Source organism: Microtus oregoni, unplaced genomic scaffold (genome assembly GCF_018167655.1).
Source record: "Microtus oregoni isolate MIOR12 unplaced genomic scaffold, Mior012 000005F_ref0000423, whole genome shotgun sequence".
In the NCBI taxonomy this organism is placed as follows: Eukaryota; Metazoa; Chordata; class Mammalia; order Rodentia; family Cricetidae; genus Microtus; species Microtus oregoni.
Window position 1 is genome coordinate 20,807,058 of NW_024543064.1, and position 15,537 is coordinate 20,822,594.

The 15,537-nt window shown below is 48.7% G+C and overlaps 1 protein-coding gene, 1 long non-coding RNA gene and 4 other non-coding genes across 6 annotated transcripts; 1 reads left to right on the forward strand and 5 right to left on the reverse strand.

Annotated features, from left to right (window-relative positions):
* Positions 1-1,072: 1,072 nt before the first annotated feature.
* LOC121448586 lies at positions 1,073-3,663 on the reverse strand. The gene is made up of 5 exons (XR_005974373.1): positions 3,390-3,663; positions 2,349-2,410; positions 2,047-2,106; positions 1,738-1,789; positions 1,073-1,314 (listed from the first exon to the last, which is right to left on the reverse strand). It is a non-coding gene; the product is annotated as an uncharacterized LOC121448586 (long non-coding RNA).
* On the reverse strand, positions 1,387-1,460 carry LOC121448970. Its single transcript, XR_005974438.1, has one exon. It is a non-coding gene; the product is annotated as a small nucleolar RNA SNORD99 (small nucleolar RNA).
* Positions 1,888-2,016, reverse strand: LOC121448954. Its single transcript, XR_005974423.1, has one exon. It is a non-coding gene; the product is annotated as a small nucleolar RNA SNORA61 (small nucleolar RNA).
* LOC121448950 lies at positions 2,180-2,309 on the reverse strand. The gene has a single exon (XR_005974419.1). It is a non-coding gene; the product is annotated as a small nucleolar RNA SNORA44 (small nucleolar RNA).
* LOC121448939 lies at positions 2,699-2,833 on the reverse strand. The gene has a single exon (XR_005974409.1). It is a non-coding gene; the product is annotated as a small nucleolar RNA SNORA16B/SNORA16A family (small nucleolar RNA).
* A 4,755-nt stretch (positions 3,664-8,418) lies between the features above and the next one.
* On the forward strand, positions 8,419-10,195 carry Rab42 (RAB42, member RAS oncogene family). Its single transcript, XM_041652928.1, has 2 exons — positions 8,419-8,683; positions 9,278-10,195. Exons 1-2 carry the CDS (start codon positions 8,457-8,459, stop codon positions 9,696-9,698), a joined length of 648 nt encoding a protein of 215 aa, XP_041508862.1. The 5' UTR covers positions 8,419-8,456; the 3' UTR covers positions 9,699-10,195.
* The last annotated feature ends 5,342 nt before the right edge of the window (positions 10,196-15,537 follow it).

The following is a 15,537-nucleotide window of genomic DNA, read 5'->3' on the forward strand; positions in this document are numbered from 1 at the left end:
GTTATTTGTTATTAAGCCGTAGTGAAAGACATGGAATTGTTCTAACAGGAGCTTGGTAGATCACGTGACATTTTTAAGACCCTTAGCTGGAGTACTCGAGAGAAGTTGCTTGGTGGCCAAGAGCACTTACTGTTCTCCCAGAGGACCAAGTTCTGTTTCCAAGTCAGGCAGCTCTGCTACCCTGCATGAGACTCCAACTGCAAAGAACCCGAACATCCACTTCTGTAGATACCCACAAACACATCTAGATACTGCCCAGATCATTATGGCACAGGCTTGATGCTTCTGATTGCCTACCAGTTTTCCTAGTAAAACAGGTAATTGTAGTGTAAACCTGCAGCCTCTGCCATGAATGGCAGAATCAAGACTAAAGCCAGCTAGGTAGTCCAACACAGGTTAAAACCTGGTTTTAGAGGCTTTTCTGATTCTGGGATGTTTGTAAACATGTTTTTCAGACTGTTTCTCTGAATCTCTACCTGTCCTGGAATTAGTTCTCCAAGGCCAGCCTTGAGATCCGCCCACCCCACCATGCCATAGCTACATATAGTACTTTGTGTACCAATGGTTAGGCAACTGATTTGAATGGCTCCCAGATTGAATAATTGGTCAAAGACTTTTGCAAGGATAGGTATGGATGTTCTGAAGTTTCAAGTCTCCTATTACAACTTGCTAGTAGGAAAGTACTGGCACAGGGCGATCCCTGTGTGCTACCGTGCATCTACTCTGCCTACAGTATGGCATGGCACCCTGACATTAAGTTAAGCCCAAGGCAGTGTGTTTTACTGGGACCTTTACAGTCCCCATCACTAGCAACCATGGTACATTACTCAGAGCAAGACAAGGACTTTCCTTTTGCTATTTCACCTGGCTTCTAGTGAGCTTGAGCACGACCAAATTAGCACAACTGACAGGGACACATTTTGGGGAGTGGGGAGCCATGTAAATCAACCTCTGCAGTCTCAAGAAACCAGTCCCTAGGACATGGACTCCCAACTAAAGAGGGGTTGAAGATTTCAGTTGCTGTCCTGGGTTCAGTGGGCAACATTCATTCACTTTCAGACACCGAATTTTGTTTAATCATTTTATTTTATTTTTTTTTTATTTTCGGTTTTTTGAGACAGGGTTTCTCTGTGGTTTTGTTTAATCATTTTAAATTACAGAGAAAATACTTTTAAAAGTCTTTATTGACCTGATTACATGTTAAATCCCAAAGAATTTCACTTCTTTTTTTCAAGACATGGTTTCTCTTTGTATCCTTTACTGTCAGTGTAGGCTTCTTGCTTGCTTCCAGGGAAGTCCTCTTGTTTTTTTTTTCTGAAAAGGAAGTGTAAGTCTGTGTTAGTTCTGACCTCAGGCTCACTCCCCAGACCTCAGCCTTTTCCTAAGAACTGGTCTCAGTCCCATATCCGCATTTCTCATCCATAGATGTCCACTCAGATTAGGTTTCATCCTAGACCAGTGTTTGAGCTCCCTGCATACTCCCTCACAATCCATCTCCCCATCTGCAGGGGGAGTGGATGATATAAGCGCATGGCTGCTTAGCAGAATGCACTCATGGCCCTCAGTGGGCAAATACCAGCAAAGTCAAAGACAAGCAAGCACCTTTGTCCCGAAATGTGAGCAGCTAATGCAGCACACAGGCCAGACATGAATTACTAAAATGCTGAATTTTTACACACTTGAGCAACCTTCTGCTGTACTACTTAGGGACAGAGTGCATAACAGCCCTTAACTTACCCAACAAACTGTAGAGATCATAAATGATGACCCCTTCACTGGTTACATGGTCCTAAAAGAATAAATAAATCATTAGACACACAGGCACAATGCTACAGCTGTCCAGATACATATATAATTCTCAGGCTGTCCCATTTTACAAGAGCCAAGGCATGTATGAATCTGACCCAATGCTCTATAGCAGACTATATTGCTGTGAGGCCAGCTTCAGTCTGCTCTTCCTCCTTTACGACCACCAAGACCAGTGTCAAGATCTGATGGGAAAGGGAACCGGAGGGTAAGGCTGTCTGTGTCAGACAACACCTTTACCTTAGTGACTGGGCAGAGGCATACAGGCTGACGTCCCCAATTAAAAGCCTTGAGAAGAACCTGCAGAAGGGAAAGCTTTGTTGTGAATGTCCACGGAAACAACACTGTCCCAGGTAGCAACCCCAGGAACAACATGTATAGGAAAGTCGAGTGGCAGCTGCAGGCACTGTGCTGGCCTGGGCTGTCAAAGTCTCTCCAGTTACTCTGGCATGCAGTTGGAGACCCCATGGCTACCACCAGCCACAGCCCTTGGAAACATGCTGTACCTCTCACCAGATCTCGGCTAACACCGCCACACTTACCAGGCCCTAGTGCTGCACAGCATCAGTCCCATCTGTCTTCATGGAGGCTCCATCCGGAACAGCTAAGATGAACGGCAACAATTATCCACGTATCCTATAGTGTCCTGCACCTGGTCACCCAATGGCCTTCTCTTACAGGGAATGTGACCCATGACGTGGCCATGTACCAGCCAATGTTTGACAGGTGAACACACTTGAAACTGCCCTTGTATGTTCTTAGGTTCAGCAAACTACTTCCAAAAGTACCATTCTAACTCCACACATTGAAGACAACATTCTTGTTGGCTTGTAGCATACTTATGCTGATGCTCATGAAGACTTCTATATACTTCTGAGAAATCACAAGGTGGAGCTGTCTTTTCCCAAAATGTTGCAGATCTGTTACTGTAAACAGAACCGCGACCGTCAAGGAAAACTTTTTCTCTGGGCCTCTTTTTGACCACAGCAGCTATGTAGAAGCGGCTGCAGCTTCGATAAGGGCCACGGATGCGGGTTACAATACCTCACACCCACAAACCACCTGGTTCACAAAATCCTAAGTTACAGCTTTGACTACTATACACTTAAAAGAAAATCTATGAGCTCGAAAGGCCAAAAGTTCAACACATGAAGTCACATTGGGGTAGGTTCTTGATTATAACGCAGCCCGTAACTCTTTTAACTCCCTGTCTCCAGCCTCACACACACACACACAAAAGGTATTAAGTAATTTATACCAGATGTCAGGCTTCAGTTTAAAATGGCCGCTTATGCAATCAGAAAGCGACAAAGTGGAGGTCTTAAACTCCTCCCAAAAAAATTTCTTAAAGGCTTGAGGGCTATGGATGAGATATGGTTCACCTAGCACGTGCCGGAATCCAAAGTTTCGGCCGCAACTTCCGTAACCACTAGGGTAACTCCAAAAACCAGGAGACAGGTTAAGTCGCCAAAGGTCACAGCCTCTTCAGTTGGCGTCATCCCAATAACGTCATCGCACCCAAGCACTTATCCCCTCAGCCCGCAAATGCTGTTACCACCACGCCAATGGCCTAAGTCACTCACCCGTCAAAGGGCGCGGTATGCAGGCCGCTGACTACCACTACGCGAGCCGCCATCGTGGCCGCCTTGTTGGCCTCCACCGCCGAGACGGAGAAGGCCGGCTTCTCCGCGGCAGGTTCTGCATCCCGCAGTCTTGGGCGCAGCAACCGGAGAAAACGTCCCGAGAGCGGCGAGTTGTGGAGGTGAGGAGGACGAAGTACATAACGACAACATACAAAGAACACGGCTGGAGCAGGAAGAAAGGACGATATGCGGCCCGCAGCCATCTTATATATGCTCGCGCCCACGGACGCGCTTGCGCACTCTGCCTGCCGCATCGGCCCTCTGGGAAATGTAGTCCAGGCACACTCGGGACCCTGTCCTGAGCCCGCCGAGCCTGGCCACAGCCAATGCAGATTAAGTCTTTGAATTAATACGGATTTTAGAAAAGGTTCTCCGCACCAGACAGTGCTGGCGCACGCGTTTAATCCCATCACTTGGCAGAGGCAGGCGGATCTCTGTGAGTTCGAGGCCAACCTGGCTCACGGAGTGAGTTCCAGGACAACCAAAGCAACACAGAGAAACCCTGTTTCGAAAAACCAAGCCAAAAAAAAAAAAGGTTCTTAGCTCTGAGAGTTGAGAATCTTGGGATGCCCCAGTGGTCAAAAGGTTTCTTGAGGGAGGCTATCGAGGATCCAGATAGATTTGTTATTTGTTCAAAACAAATATATAAATACCGTTTTCTGAACACCTGCTGTTTATGCTGGGCCGATTATTTCATTTCATTTTCATACAAAACTGTGTACTGGCTTCTTGATTTGCCCTTTGTACAGGAAACTGAAGAATGGATCTCAGCTAGCAAAGTAGAATACACTCAGAATGGCTCAAACATTCCAAGTCATGACCATGTGTTGTCTTTTGCTCATGGGATGAATGAATGAATGAATGAATGAGCCCCAACCTAAGAACATAAATGCACTGGGGGTGTAGCTCAGGTGGAGAAGGACATGAAGTCCTGGGTTTAATCCCTCTTGCCTCAGACCCTAGTCTGTAATCCCAGAACTGGGAAGGTGGAAGGAGGATTAAATGGGTAATATAAGGTTTGGTTGGTTGATTTTTTTGTTTATTTGTTTGTTTTGTTTTTGAGTTAGGGTTTTCTATTATGTAGCTCTGCCTGTCCTGAAATTTACTAGGTAGACCAGACTGGCCTTGAACTCACAAAGATCCACCCGCCTTTCCCTCTCAGTGCTGGAATTTGTTAAGATAAGTTCTGAGGCCAGTCAGGGCTACCTGAGGCCCTGACTCAAAGGAAACACACACACACACACACACACAGAAGCAGGTGGATCTCTGAGTTCCAGGCCAGCTTGGTCTACAGAGGAAGTTCCAGGACAGGCTCCAAAGCTATGCAGACAAACCTTGTTTCAAAGAAGAAGGAGAGGGGGAGAGGAGAAGAAGAAAAGTAAAAAATTGTTGCCAAGAATTAAGTAACTACTTTGTGGTGCCGTTACTTTGTAAATTTGTGTCCTTCCATTAATTTATTTATTCCATGAGGGGAAAGTAGTTTATTTAGTTTACATTTCCAGGCTCCTGTCATCACAGCCTGGCAGTCCCAGCGGCAGGGGCTTGAGGGCTGCTCACCTCACATCCACAGTAGGTTGGTGACTTTTTCTTGGTCGGATTTTTGCTTCTGTTTTTATACAGCATCTCACTAGTTTGCCCAGGCAGGCCTCAGTCTCCCAAGTAGCTCGGATTACAAGCCTATCACCAGGTCCCCTTTTCCCCCCTCCCTAATATTAGGGAGAATAGCATTGACTTTACTATCTACTGCCCCTAACTTTATCCTTCAGCTCCTATATACACTTCAAGGAACAGGTTTCAGCCTGTGGAGATGCCTCAATGAAAGTGTGAGGTCCACAGTGTGGATCCTAGCACCCACATAGCAAGCTAGGAATGTTAGCTTGTGGGGGTGTTTGTTTGTTTTAAAATTTATTTATTGCGAATATAGTGTTCTGTCTGCATTTTGCCCGCACACCAGAAGGGGCACCAGATCTCATTACAGATGGTTGTGAGCCACCATGTGGCTGCTGGGAATTGAACTCAGGACCTCTGGAAGAACAGTCACCTCTGAGTCACCTCACCAGCCCCTGTGTGTTTTTTGAGATAGGATCTCACTATGTAGTCCTGGCTGACCTGGAATTTGACATGTGGGCCAGCATGGGCTCGAACTCACAGAGACCCGCCTGCCTCTGCCTCCCAAGTGTTGAGATTAAAAACCTTTATTAAATGGAGGCTGAGGGGCTGGAGAGATGGCTCAGCGGTTAAGAGCATTGCATGTTCTTCCAAAGGATCCGAGTTCGATTCCCAGCAACCACATGGTGGCTCACAACCATCTGTAATGAGGTCTGGTGTCCTCTTCTAGCAGGCATATATGCAAACAGAATATTGTATCCATAATAAATAAATAAATATTTTAATAAATAAATAAATAAATGGAGGCTGAATACTGTGTACATAATAAATAAATAAATCTTTAAAACAATAAAAAAATTAAAAAAAAAACCTGCATTAAGGGGTTGGAGAGATGGCTCAGAAGTTAAGAGCACTGACTGCTCTTCCAGAGGTCCTGAGTTCAATTCCCAGCACCCACATGGTGGCTCACAATCACCTATAATGAAAATATACATGCCAAAAGGTAGGAGCTCAGCAACGCACTTCTGAGACCTGAGTACAACGGCCAGAAATCACATAAGGTAGAGAGAAATGACCGCAAAATTGTCCACTAGCCTGTGCGTGGGGGGGGGGGGTGCACATGGTCAGGGTACCCGTGGGGGGAGTGGGTAGGTGGGTGCACATGACCAGGGCACCTATGGGTGGGGGTGGGTACACATGGTCAGGGCACCTGTGTATGGGTGTGTGTGCGGGTGGGTGCACATGGTCAGGGCACCTGTGGGAGTGTGGGGGGATGTGGGAGGGTGCACATGGCCAGGCACATTATGGAGGTCAGGACATTAAAACATACTAGAAGTCAGCATCATCACCCAGTGATGATTATTGCATAACCGGTCAGTGACCTTTGAACCACACCCGAATCTCCCCAAGAGAAATCTGCAGAGCCTTAGCTGCCGGGGTCTACAGTTCTGTGTGAGCTGCCTCATGTGCTGTAGCAGACGAGGAAGCAGGACCCAGGGAAGGGAAATGGCTAGCCCCTTAGGTTCCACAGCCTTATCTATGGCGTGGGTCAGCTGACATTGGATTCTGGTGCCAGGTGCAATCAGAGGCAAACACATGACCGACCGCAGCCCTAGTCAGCCCTGGTGGGAGCCTCCGACAGAGGAAGTTCAAAGACTCTGCTGCTGACACTGCACAGTCCACGAGGGCCGATCAGGGTGCTGCACAGCCCACAAGGGCTGACCCGGGGGCTGCACAGCCTGCCCTTGGGCAGGCTCATTTCCCGTTGTTTCATCCCTCTCTGGACTTGCCAGCTGCACTGGCTATTATTATCTAGAGGTGTGATAAAAATGGCTTTTTGTTTCTTTGTTTAGCATCAGTGAGATGAGGGCCATCAAGATAATTTATTGGATAACGGCACTTGCTGCCAAGCCTGATGACCTGAGTTCAATCCCTGGGTACCTAAAAGGTAGAAGGACCATGTGCACCCACCCTCCCCCCCACACACACAGATAAGTACACATAAGAAAAGGGAAAGGGATGGGAAGAGTCCTGGGCTGGTCCAGATCCCAGATCTATGTGGTGAGAAAATGAAAGAATAAACAAAACTTTGTCCGCAAAAGCAAGTTCCAGGACAGCCAAGGCTATTACACAGAGAAACCCTGACTCAAGAAAACAAAACAAAACTTTGGGTTTGTGTAGATTTACTAGGTGTTGAAGTCTTCCTTCCTGCAAGCTTGGGCTTGTCATGTAACTTCTCCAAGCTTCCGGTTCTTCAGCTATAGAAATGGACAGAATAAGCGCCTGCTCCAGGCTGCGTGAGAGAGAAACCTAAAGATCCGAAGATGGTTTGCAGCACCCAGCACCGAGGGCTTTCCCACCACCCCTAATTTCCACATCAAACTGGCAAGACCCTCTCAGAGGGATTGAAAAGAAAACAAACAGAGATTAAAACTGCCTGGGACCACCAGTCAGTTCCAGCCTTGATTCCTTAAGCTTCGGGAAACCAGATTTATTGCAGACAGGCCATGCAGTCCTTATATGAGCTTTTAATCCAAGTGGGACCCAAGTCCTGGTTTTCTGACTTCCCTATGTTCCCTTTTTGGGGCATCAAGAGGATCGTGAATTATTGTGACCCCAGGTGACACTGTATGACCTGAGACAAGCCACACCTCTGAATCTTGGTCTCCTAATCCCTAAAATAGGCCACAAAGCCAAATCTAAGTGTTACTCCCAGAAAGCAGCTAGCCTCATACTCCCTGGGTTTTGTCTTCAGGAGAGCCGTGCGCTCTAGGGTTACACTGTGTGTCTTGTCTCCTCTATGTGAGCACATGCAGCTCCGTCCTGGGGCCCTGCTGTTCAGGCATAGGAGCTGTTGGTCATTCACCTGCACCTTTGAGCTGGTGAAGTCCCCAGGCAGGGCTAGTGACACTACAGGAAAGGGGAACCTGAACAAGGAAGGTGTGTCTGGAAACCAGCCACTGCCTAGAGTGATGCGAACGACATCCTCCCAGCGCTCAGTAGGTAGACGCAAACGAATCTCTGTGATTTCGTAGGCAGCCTGGTCTACAAAGCGAGTTTCAGGACAGCCATAGCCACACACACAGCAACCCTGTCTCGAAAACCAAAAAGAAGAAAAGAAAAGGTGTATGCCGCCGTGCCAAGCTATTTTAATTTCTTTATCCTGTGAAGCAGAGGTTGTCACTGTCCCCATTTTACAGAGCTAGTGACCCGACGGACCAACTATACTAAGGATTGGTCTTCCCGGACCAGGCTCCCCAGAATGGTAGTGATCCTTCCTCGAGGCTGTGCCAGGACCAGGAACCCGGAGGAGGAAGAGGAGGAGATGGAGGAGGAGGGCCGCACAGGAGAGGCGGGGCAGCACAAAACTGTCCGAGGTCTGCCTGGAGCCCAGATCCCATGGAGGCAGCGGGCTGTAGCTACCAATTCCGGATCGCTCTGCTCGGGGACGCCGCGGTGGGCAAGACGTCACTGCTGCGGCGCTACGTGGCGGGCGCTCGGGGTGCGGTGGAGCCGGAGCCGGAGCCCACTGTGGGCGTGGAGTTCTACAGTCGCGCGCTGCAGCTGCCCGCCGGGCTGCGGGTCAAGCTGCAGCTCTGGGACACCGCGGGTCACGAGCGCTTCAGGTGCGGCGGGAAAGGGGGTATCAATACCACTCACCTGGGGGGGACGCACGCCTGCTGGTGCCAACCGCAGGGACTCTGTGGACCCTCGCCTCCCCACCTCTCCCTACTCAGTCATTCATCCTACAAACTCCGCGGGGTGTGCCAAGCCCCCCAACCCCAGCAAGTGCTGTCACTGAGCCACACCCACCTACCCCCTACCCCTGCCTTCCCAAAGCCCTTACCCAACCCTAAAGGAAATGTCAGCTTAGGGAATTTGCGCTGAAACATTGAACTTCCCGGGGAGATAAATGACCTGGTTGCAGAGACAGCTCAAGGGGATGGGGAGGAAGGAAGACTGGTGTGGAGCCATGGGTGGGAGTTGCCAGCCAAGAAGTCAGAAACAACACGTATGAAGAGGGGACTGTACCCTTTCCCCAACACCTCCCGCCGTCTCCGCAATTAGGAGGAGTGAAGGCAAATCAGGGATTCAAGGCCAGCTTGGGACTGAGAGGCGTTGAATGAAATGTGTGGGAACGGAGTGGGAAGCCTGAGGATCTTGGGGCCCTCTGAGGCCGTCTTAAAGGCATATTTACCCTAATTTACCCCCCCCCCCAGGACCATCACCCGATCCTTCTACCGGAACATGGTGGGCGTTCTGTTAGTTTTCGATGTGACCAACAGAGAATCTTTTGAACACATCCAAGCCTGGCACCAGGAGGTTTTATCCTCTCAGGGCCCTGACAAGGTGATCTTCTTACTGATTGGCCACAAGTGCGACCTGAGCAGCCGAAGTGTCTCCACCCAGGAGGCAGAGGAACTGGCTGCCTCTCTGGGCATGGCCTTCATGGAGACCTCGGCCAAAAGTAACTGCAATGTGGACCTGGCATTTGACACTGTCGCCCGCGCCATCGAACAGGCCCTGCAGCAGGGGGACATCAAGCTGGAAGAGGACTGGGCAGGTGTCCGGCTCCTCCACAGAGCCCCAAACCCCAGATCTCCCAGCAGAAAGCAGGACTCAGGCCCATGCCAGTGTTGACTCTGGGAGAGAAAGGGTTACAGTGGTGCCAGCCTCAGACTCCCCAGGGGACTAGAGGGCAAATGACAAGACACTGACTCCTGACATGTTCCTGGCTTCTAATTCTTGGCCCTTTTTTTTTTTTTTTGGTCAAGATTGAACACAGGGCTTGGCCAGCCACAGATGTCTTCAGCCCTTTTATCTCTTATGTCTTCAGAATGATCTTGCTCAGTCCCCAGGCTAGCCTTGAACCTCAGCCTCTTGAGTGATTCCACTAGGCCTGGCCCTCTCGTGGGTTTTTAGTTCACAGCACAACCCCTTTCTAGAGAGAAATCTAAGCTCGGGTACGCAAGTTAATGTCATTTAGCCAAGTTTCCTTATCTATCGGTGTGACGTGGCAGTCCACAAATGCCCATAATTCCCAAACTTGGAGGCAGGACAAAGATGTCCTCAGCTTCAGAGAATTCAAGGTCAGCCTGGACTACAGGAGACTATTGCAAAAAACAAGAATAAAAACATTTAAAACCTTCTTTTCTTAATTCCACTGCACAGGGAGGCTGAGGCTGCATAAGGGACAGGCTTGCTGCCTCAGAGCCTGCCTCGCTGGCAGCTGATAGCAAGCTTCTGGCTTCCTTTCTTGGCTTCAACATTTTCATTCCTGGCAGCATCCCTGGCCTGGGAGCTGGCTTCCCAGCAGCTCACTGCCTTGCTGTGGGCTAATGTGGGGAATTCCAGTGCAAGCTTGGCTTAGCGCTTCCCCAGCCCTTAGAGTAGCATGGGTCTGGCCTTAGCACGTGTTGCTTCTCACAGTTCCCACCCCAAGCTCAGCGACTACCATTGAATTTGGGGGTTGATCATGAAGGAGCTGCCGGGTGCCAAGGTCTTCCCTATGATCCTGCATTCACATCCCCCAAGTCTTTTTCTTTCGCTTCCCGGGTCCTTGTGCATATGCTCTACCCCCAGATCTAGAGAGGTGGTCTTATTCTCCTTCACTTCCTTCCACCTTCTTCTCATTTCTCTCCTTTCTTGTCCTTATCTCTCTCCTGCTCCTTCTTGAACAGGATTTTATGTATTAGAGGCTGGTTTCAAACTTAAAAATCCTAGCCTTTAATTCCAGCACTCGAGAGGCAGAGGCAGGTGGATCTCTGTGAGTTGGAGGTCAGCCTGGTCTACAGAGTGAGTTCCAGAACAGGCTCCAAAGCTACACAGAGGAATAAAAGTGTCCTTGAACTCCCAAAGCTTTGACTGCAAGCTCCCAGCAGCTGGGATCACAGGCCTGCACCACCCTACCTAGTCTGTGTAGCACAGGAAGGATCAAAACCAAACCTGGTGCGCGCTAGGCACTCTACCAACTGAGATACGGTCCCAGCTGTTGATTTTTTTTTTTGTTTTGTTTTGTTTTTTTCGAGACAGGGTTTCTCTGTGGTTTTGGAGCCTGTCCTGGAACTAGCTCTTGTAGACCAGGCTGGTCTCGAACTCACAGAGATCCGCCTACCTCTGCCTCCCGAGTGCTGGGATTAAAGGCGTGCGCCACCACCGCCCGGCCCAGCTGTTGATTTTTTGAGACAAGAGCAAAGCAGTCCTAGAACAGAACTCATGGCAGTCCTCCTGCCTCTGTCTCCTGAGTGCTGAAGTTACAGACACATGCCACCATTCTTAGTTACAGACACATACCTTGTCTTTCTTAACTCCATTAAGACCTTATTTCTACATGGGAAGTAGAAAGTAGAAAAAGACAAGATTTCCTGAGTAAATTGGAAGCCTGGGGACCTTGGGGGAAGGTTGAAGGGCAGGGGGGAGAGGCAGGGAGGGGAACAGAGAAAAAGGTAGAGCTCAATAAATGTCAATAAAAAAAGAGAGATGGGGGAGAATGTGGGTGGATGCAGAGAAGGTGTGGAGCAGGATGCTGATTCGGATTGGACTCTGAGTTTCCCAGAGACAATAAACTCTAATGGCTCTGGAAAAAAAAAAAAGACCTTATTTCAGTTTTTCCTTCCTTTTCCTGGCCCACCCCATACAGGCACAGGAACCCTTTTCATAATGGCTTCCTAGTTCTAGGTGGTCCTTCTGTCTTCAGCTCTTACCCTGTTGTAATAGCCAGCCATATACACGCACACACTGCTTTGTAGTGAATTCTTCCTCAGAAGAGTCCTTCCAGGTTGCATCTTCGGTCCAAACCACTACTGGCAACATCCCAGTCAGCATTTTCCTGCTTCCAACTGCAGTCTTCAGCCCAGCACACCAGGCAATGCCTTAGCATCAGCACAGACATACCAGCCCTCACCTGCAGCTTCACTGGCTTCCGGCTGTCCGGGCAGCAGGTCTAGAGTCCCGCTTAGCATGTGAATCTTTTTTGTTTTGTTCTTCTGGATTTGAGACAGGGTCTCTCTATACAGGACTGGATATCCTGGAATTCACTGTGTAGACCAGGAACTCTCTGAACTCAGAGATCCACTGGGCTCTGCCTCCTGAGTGCTGGGATTTAAGGTACATGCCACTGCACCTAGCCAACATGCCAATCATCTTTTTTTTACTTTTTTCTTTTTTGAGACAGGGTTTCTATATCTTTGGAGTCTGTCCTAGAACTCGCTCTGGCCTCAAATTCAGAGACCCGCCTGCTTCTACCTCCTGAGTGCTGGAATTAAAGGTGTGTCCTGTGTACCACTACAGCCCAATTTTTTTGTTTTTGTTTTTGTTTTGTTTTGTTTTCCTAGACAGGGTTTCTCTGTAGCTTTGGAGCCTGTCCTGGAACTAGCTCTTGTAGACCAGGCTGGTCTCGAACTCACAAAGATCTGCCTGCCTCTGCCTCCCGAGTGCTGGCCATGCTAGCTGACCTGGAATTCGCTTTGCAGACCAGGCTGGCCTCGAGTTCACAGAGAACCACTTTTCTCTACCTTATCTTCCCCAGTGCTGGGATTAAAGGCTCCCAACATACCTGGCTTTTTATTTACTTAGTTTGAGTACCCTTGAGCTTGCTACGTAGACCAGACTGCTTTTTTGTTTGTTTTTGGTTATTGTTGTTTGTTGGTTTGGTTTTCAAGACAGGATTTCTCTGTGTGACAGCTCTGGCTGTCCAGGAACTCACTTTGTTTACCAGGCTGGCCTCCAACTCTCACAAAGATCTGCCTGCCTCTTCCTCCCACGCATCGCCAAGCCCAGCATCCGGGCTGGCCTCGAACTCACAGAGGTCCCATCTGCTTCTGCCTCCTGAGCACTAGGATTAAGCACATACCCACCATGTCCCTCTATTTATGTGTATGTGTGAATGCCTGCTTGTCTATCTGTGTACCATGAGCATGCAGTACCAAGGGCTCAGGAGAGGGCATCAGACTGGAGTTGCAAGCAACCTTGTGGGAGGTGGGAGTCAAGCCAGGGCCCTCTGGCCACCTTTCCAGTTCCTGTATACTAATCGTGAATCAACAGAATCTCTCTGGATTTATTTTTTGAGGGGTGAGGGTTGGGGTCCAAGTTTTATCCAGCAACTCCAACAAACAGGCAGGTATGGTGATGTATATCTGTAATCTCAGCCGCTCAGGAGGCTGAGGCAGGAAGATTGTGAGTTCGAGGCCAGCCTGGGCTACAGAGGGAGACTCTTTCTCCCAAGACCAATGTGTGGGATGGATCTTAGTGGCACAGCACCCACCTAGTATGAGCAAGAATTTGATTCCTAGTACTGCAAATAAACAAACAAATAAATAGGGGCTGGAGAGTTGGCTCAGTGGTTAAGAGCACTAACTGCCCTTCCATAGGATCCGGGTTCAATTCCCAGCACCTACACGGCAGCTCACAGCTCTTTGTTCCACTCTCACACAGACATACATACAGGCAAAACACCAATGCACATGAAACAAAATTAAATAAAAGCTTAAAAAATGCTGTTAGAGCCTTTGGCAGGCCCAAACAGCACAAAATAATAATAATAATAATAATCTAAAATAAAGCAACAGAAATCTAACAAAAAATCTTTAAACAAAATATCCTAGATCAAATTCCTCATCTTGGTTCATCTCCAAATAATTTGCCCTTACCAGCTATGAACAAGTAACCGGTCCACGGTGGAGTCTTTACTCTGCATGCCCATGGTACAAAGGCCCATACATTACAGTTTTAAAACTATTTACTTATATTCTGGTCTGCCTGCTTCTCTCCCTCCACCTTTATGTGAGTTCTATGACTGAACTTAGGTTGGCAGGCTTGCATGGCAAACAATGAGCCATCTGGCCGGGCCTCAATACCTTTTGGGAAACACCTCGCTCCAGTGGATGGCGACCACTGCTCTACAGAGACACCCAGCTTCCAGTTCCCGTCAACATTTTTGGAGAAATGACTGATGCTGACACCCCCCAACTCCACCTTCTACATAGCCCAGGGTGCCTTTCCCACTTCCCTTCAGTTGTGTGATTGTAATTTTTCCTGATGTCAGTTCACTCTAGGCAGAGCACCAAGGACAGAAACAATTCCACCCAAGTCTCTCTTGGTGAACGAATGAGTTTATTGGACTTACGTACAGGAGCATGGGTGACCCCCAAACAGCTGTATCACTGAAAAGTCCCACCCCAACATGATGACAGGGATGGGGTTCCTCTGAAGTTGGCTGTGCACACTTTGTATTCTCCAGCTGCCCCGAGACCACACGTGGCTGGGGCAGGGTTACGTGCAGCTTGCCAGGCAACAGGTTGGAGTCCTAGATGAAGGCCCATTAGCTCTCCTCACCCCTTCCTTCTGAGGGAACAGTAACAGACATGATCTTAGGAGAGGCTCTTGCAGATAGCCACCTCTGCTCGAAGTGAGGTGGTGATAGACAGCCTGCAAGGCTAGCTGTGCACACCTCCAACCCCAGCACTTGGGAGAGGGAGGCAGTTGGATCCTTAGTCCTGTAACAAGTTTAGTCATCAGCCTGGGCTACAGGAGATCCTGTCTCAGAGGATGAAACAAGGCTGGGAGTAAGCTAGCTATCGCCAGCTTGCTGCTCTTCACGGTGTATTCAATAAACCTGGTTTTTCCTTCAGGATAATAACGACTAAACAATCAAGACAGCAACCAGGGCTGGGGAGACAGCTAGGTGCTTGTCTCGAAGGCATGGGGACCTGAGTTTGATGCCCAGAATCTATATAAGATGCTGGACGTGGTGGTACATACTTGCAATTCCAGGGCTCGGGAGAGGGAGACGGCAAAATTCCAGGGGCTCATTGGTGAGACAGTCTAGCCTAACTGGTAAGTTCAAGTTCAAGGAGAGACCCAGTCTCAAAGTGGGGAGATGACAGTCCTGAGGATGACACCTGAGATTTCCCTTTGGCCTCCACTCACACAGGTGTGTGTATGTTCATGTGTGAGCACAGACACTTACACACAAATATGCATACATACACAAATGTACCAACAATGTTCTACTTAGAAGATGATGTTCCACAATGCCCCTCCAATACCTTTTCCACATTGCAACAGGATCAGAGAGGCAGGATGGGCTCTATCATCTTGTCTAATGCAATCCTTCCCAAGTCTCAACAGGTAAAAAAGACACTGATCAGTGAATGTTGTAGGAAGCCAAGAACGGCCTGCTGCCAACACAGCTCACTGGAGCAAGGCTCCAAATGCCCGAGATGCCGGCATGAAGCCACACTGAGTAAGGACTGTCCACCCCATGCTCCCTTTCTTCTCTCTGTACTCTCTTCCAATCCTGCACCTGTGAGTCCCATCTTGACACGTTTTTTTTTTTCCCTTAAATGTTTTTAACTTCTGGGATTGAAACCAGGACCTTACTATATTAAGCATGGGCTCTACCACTGAACTAAATCCCTAGCTTCAGGTACACCGCCTTCTATAGACCCCTGGGCCTTCGCACATTCTGTTACTGTACAAA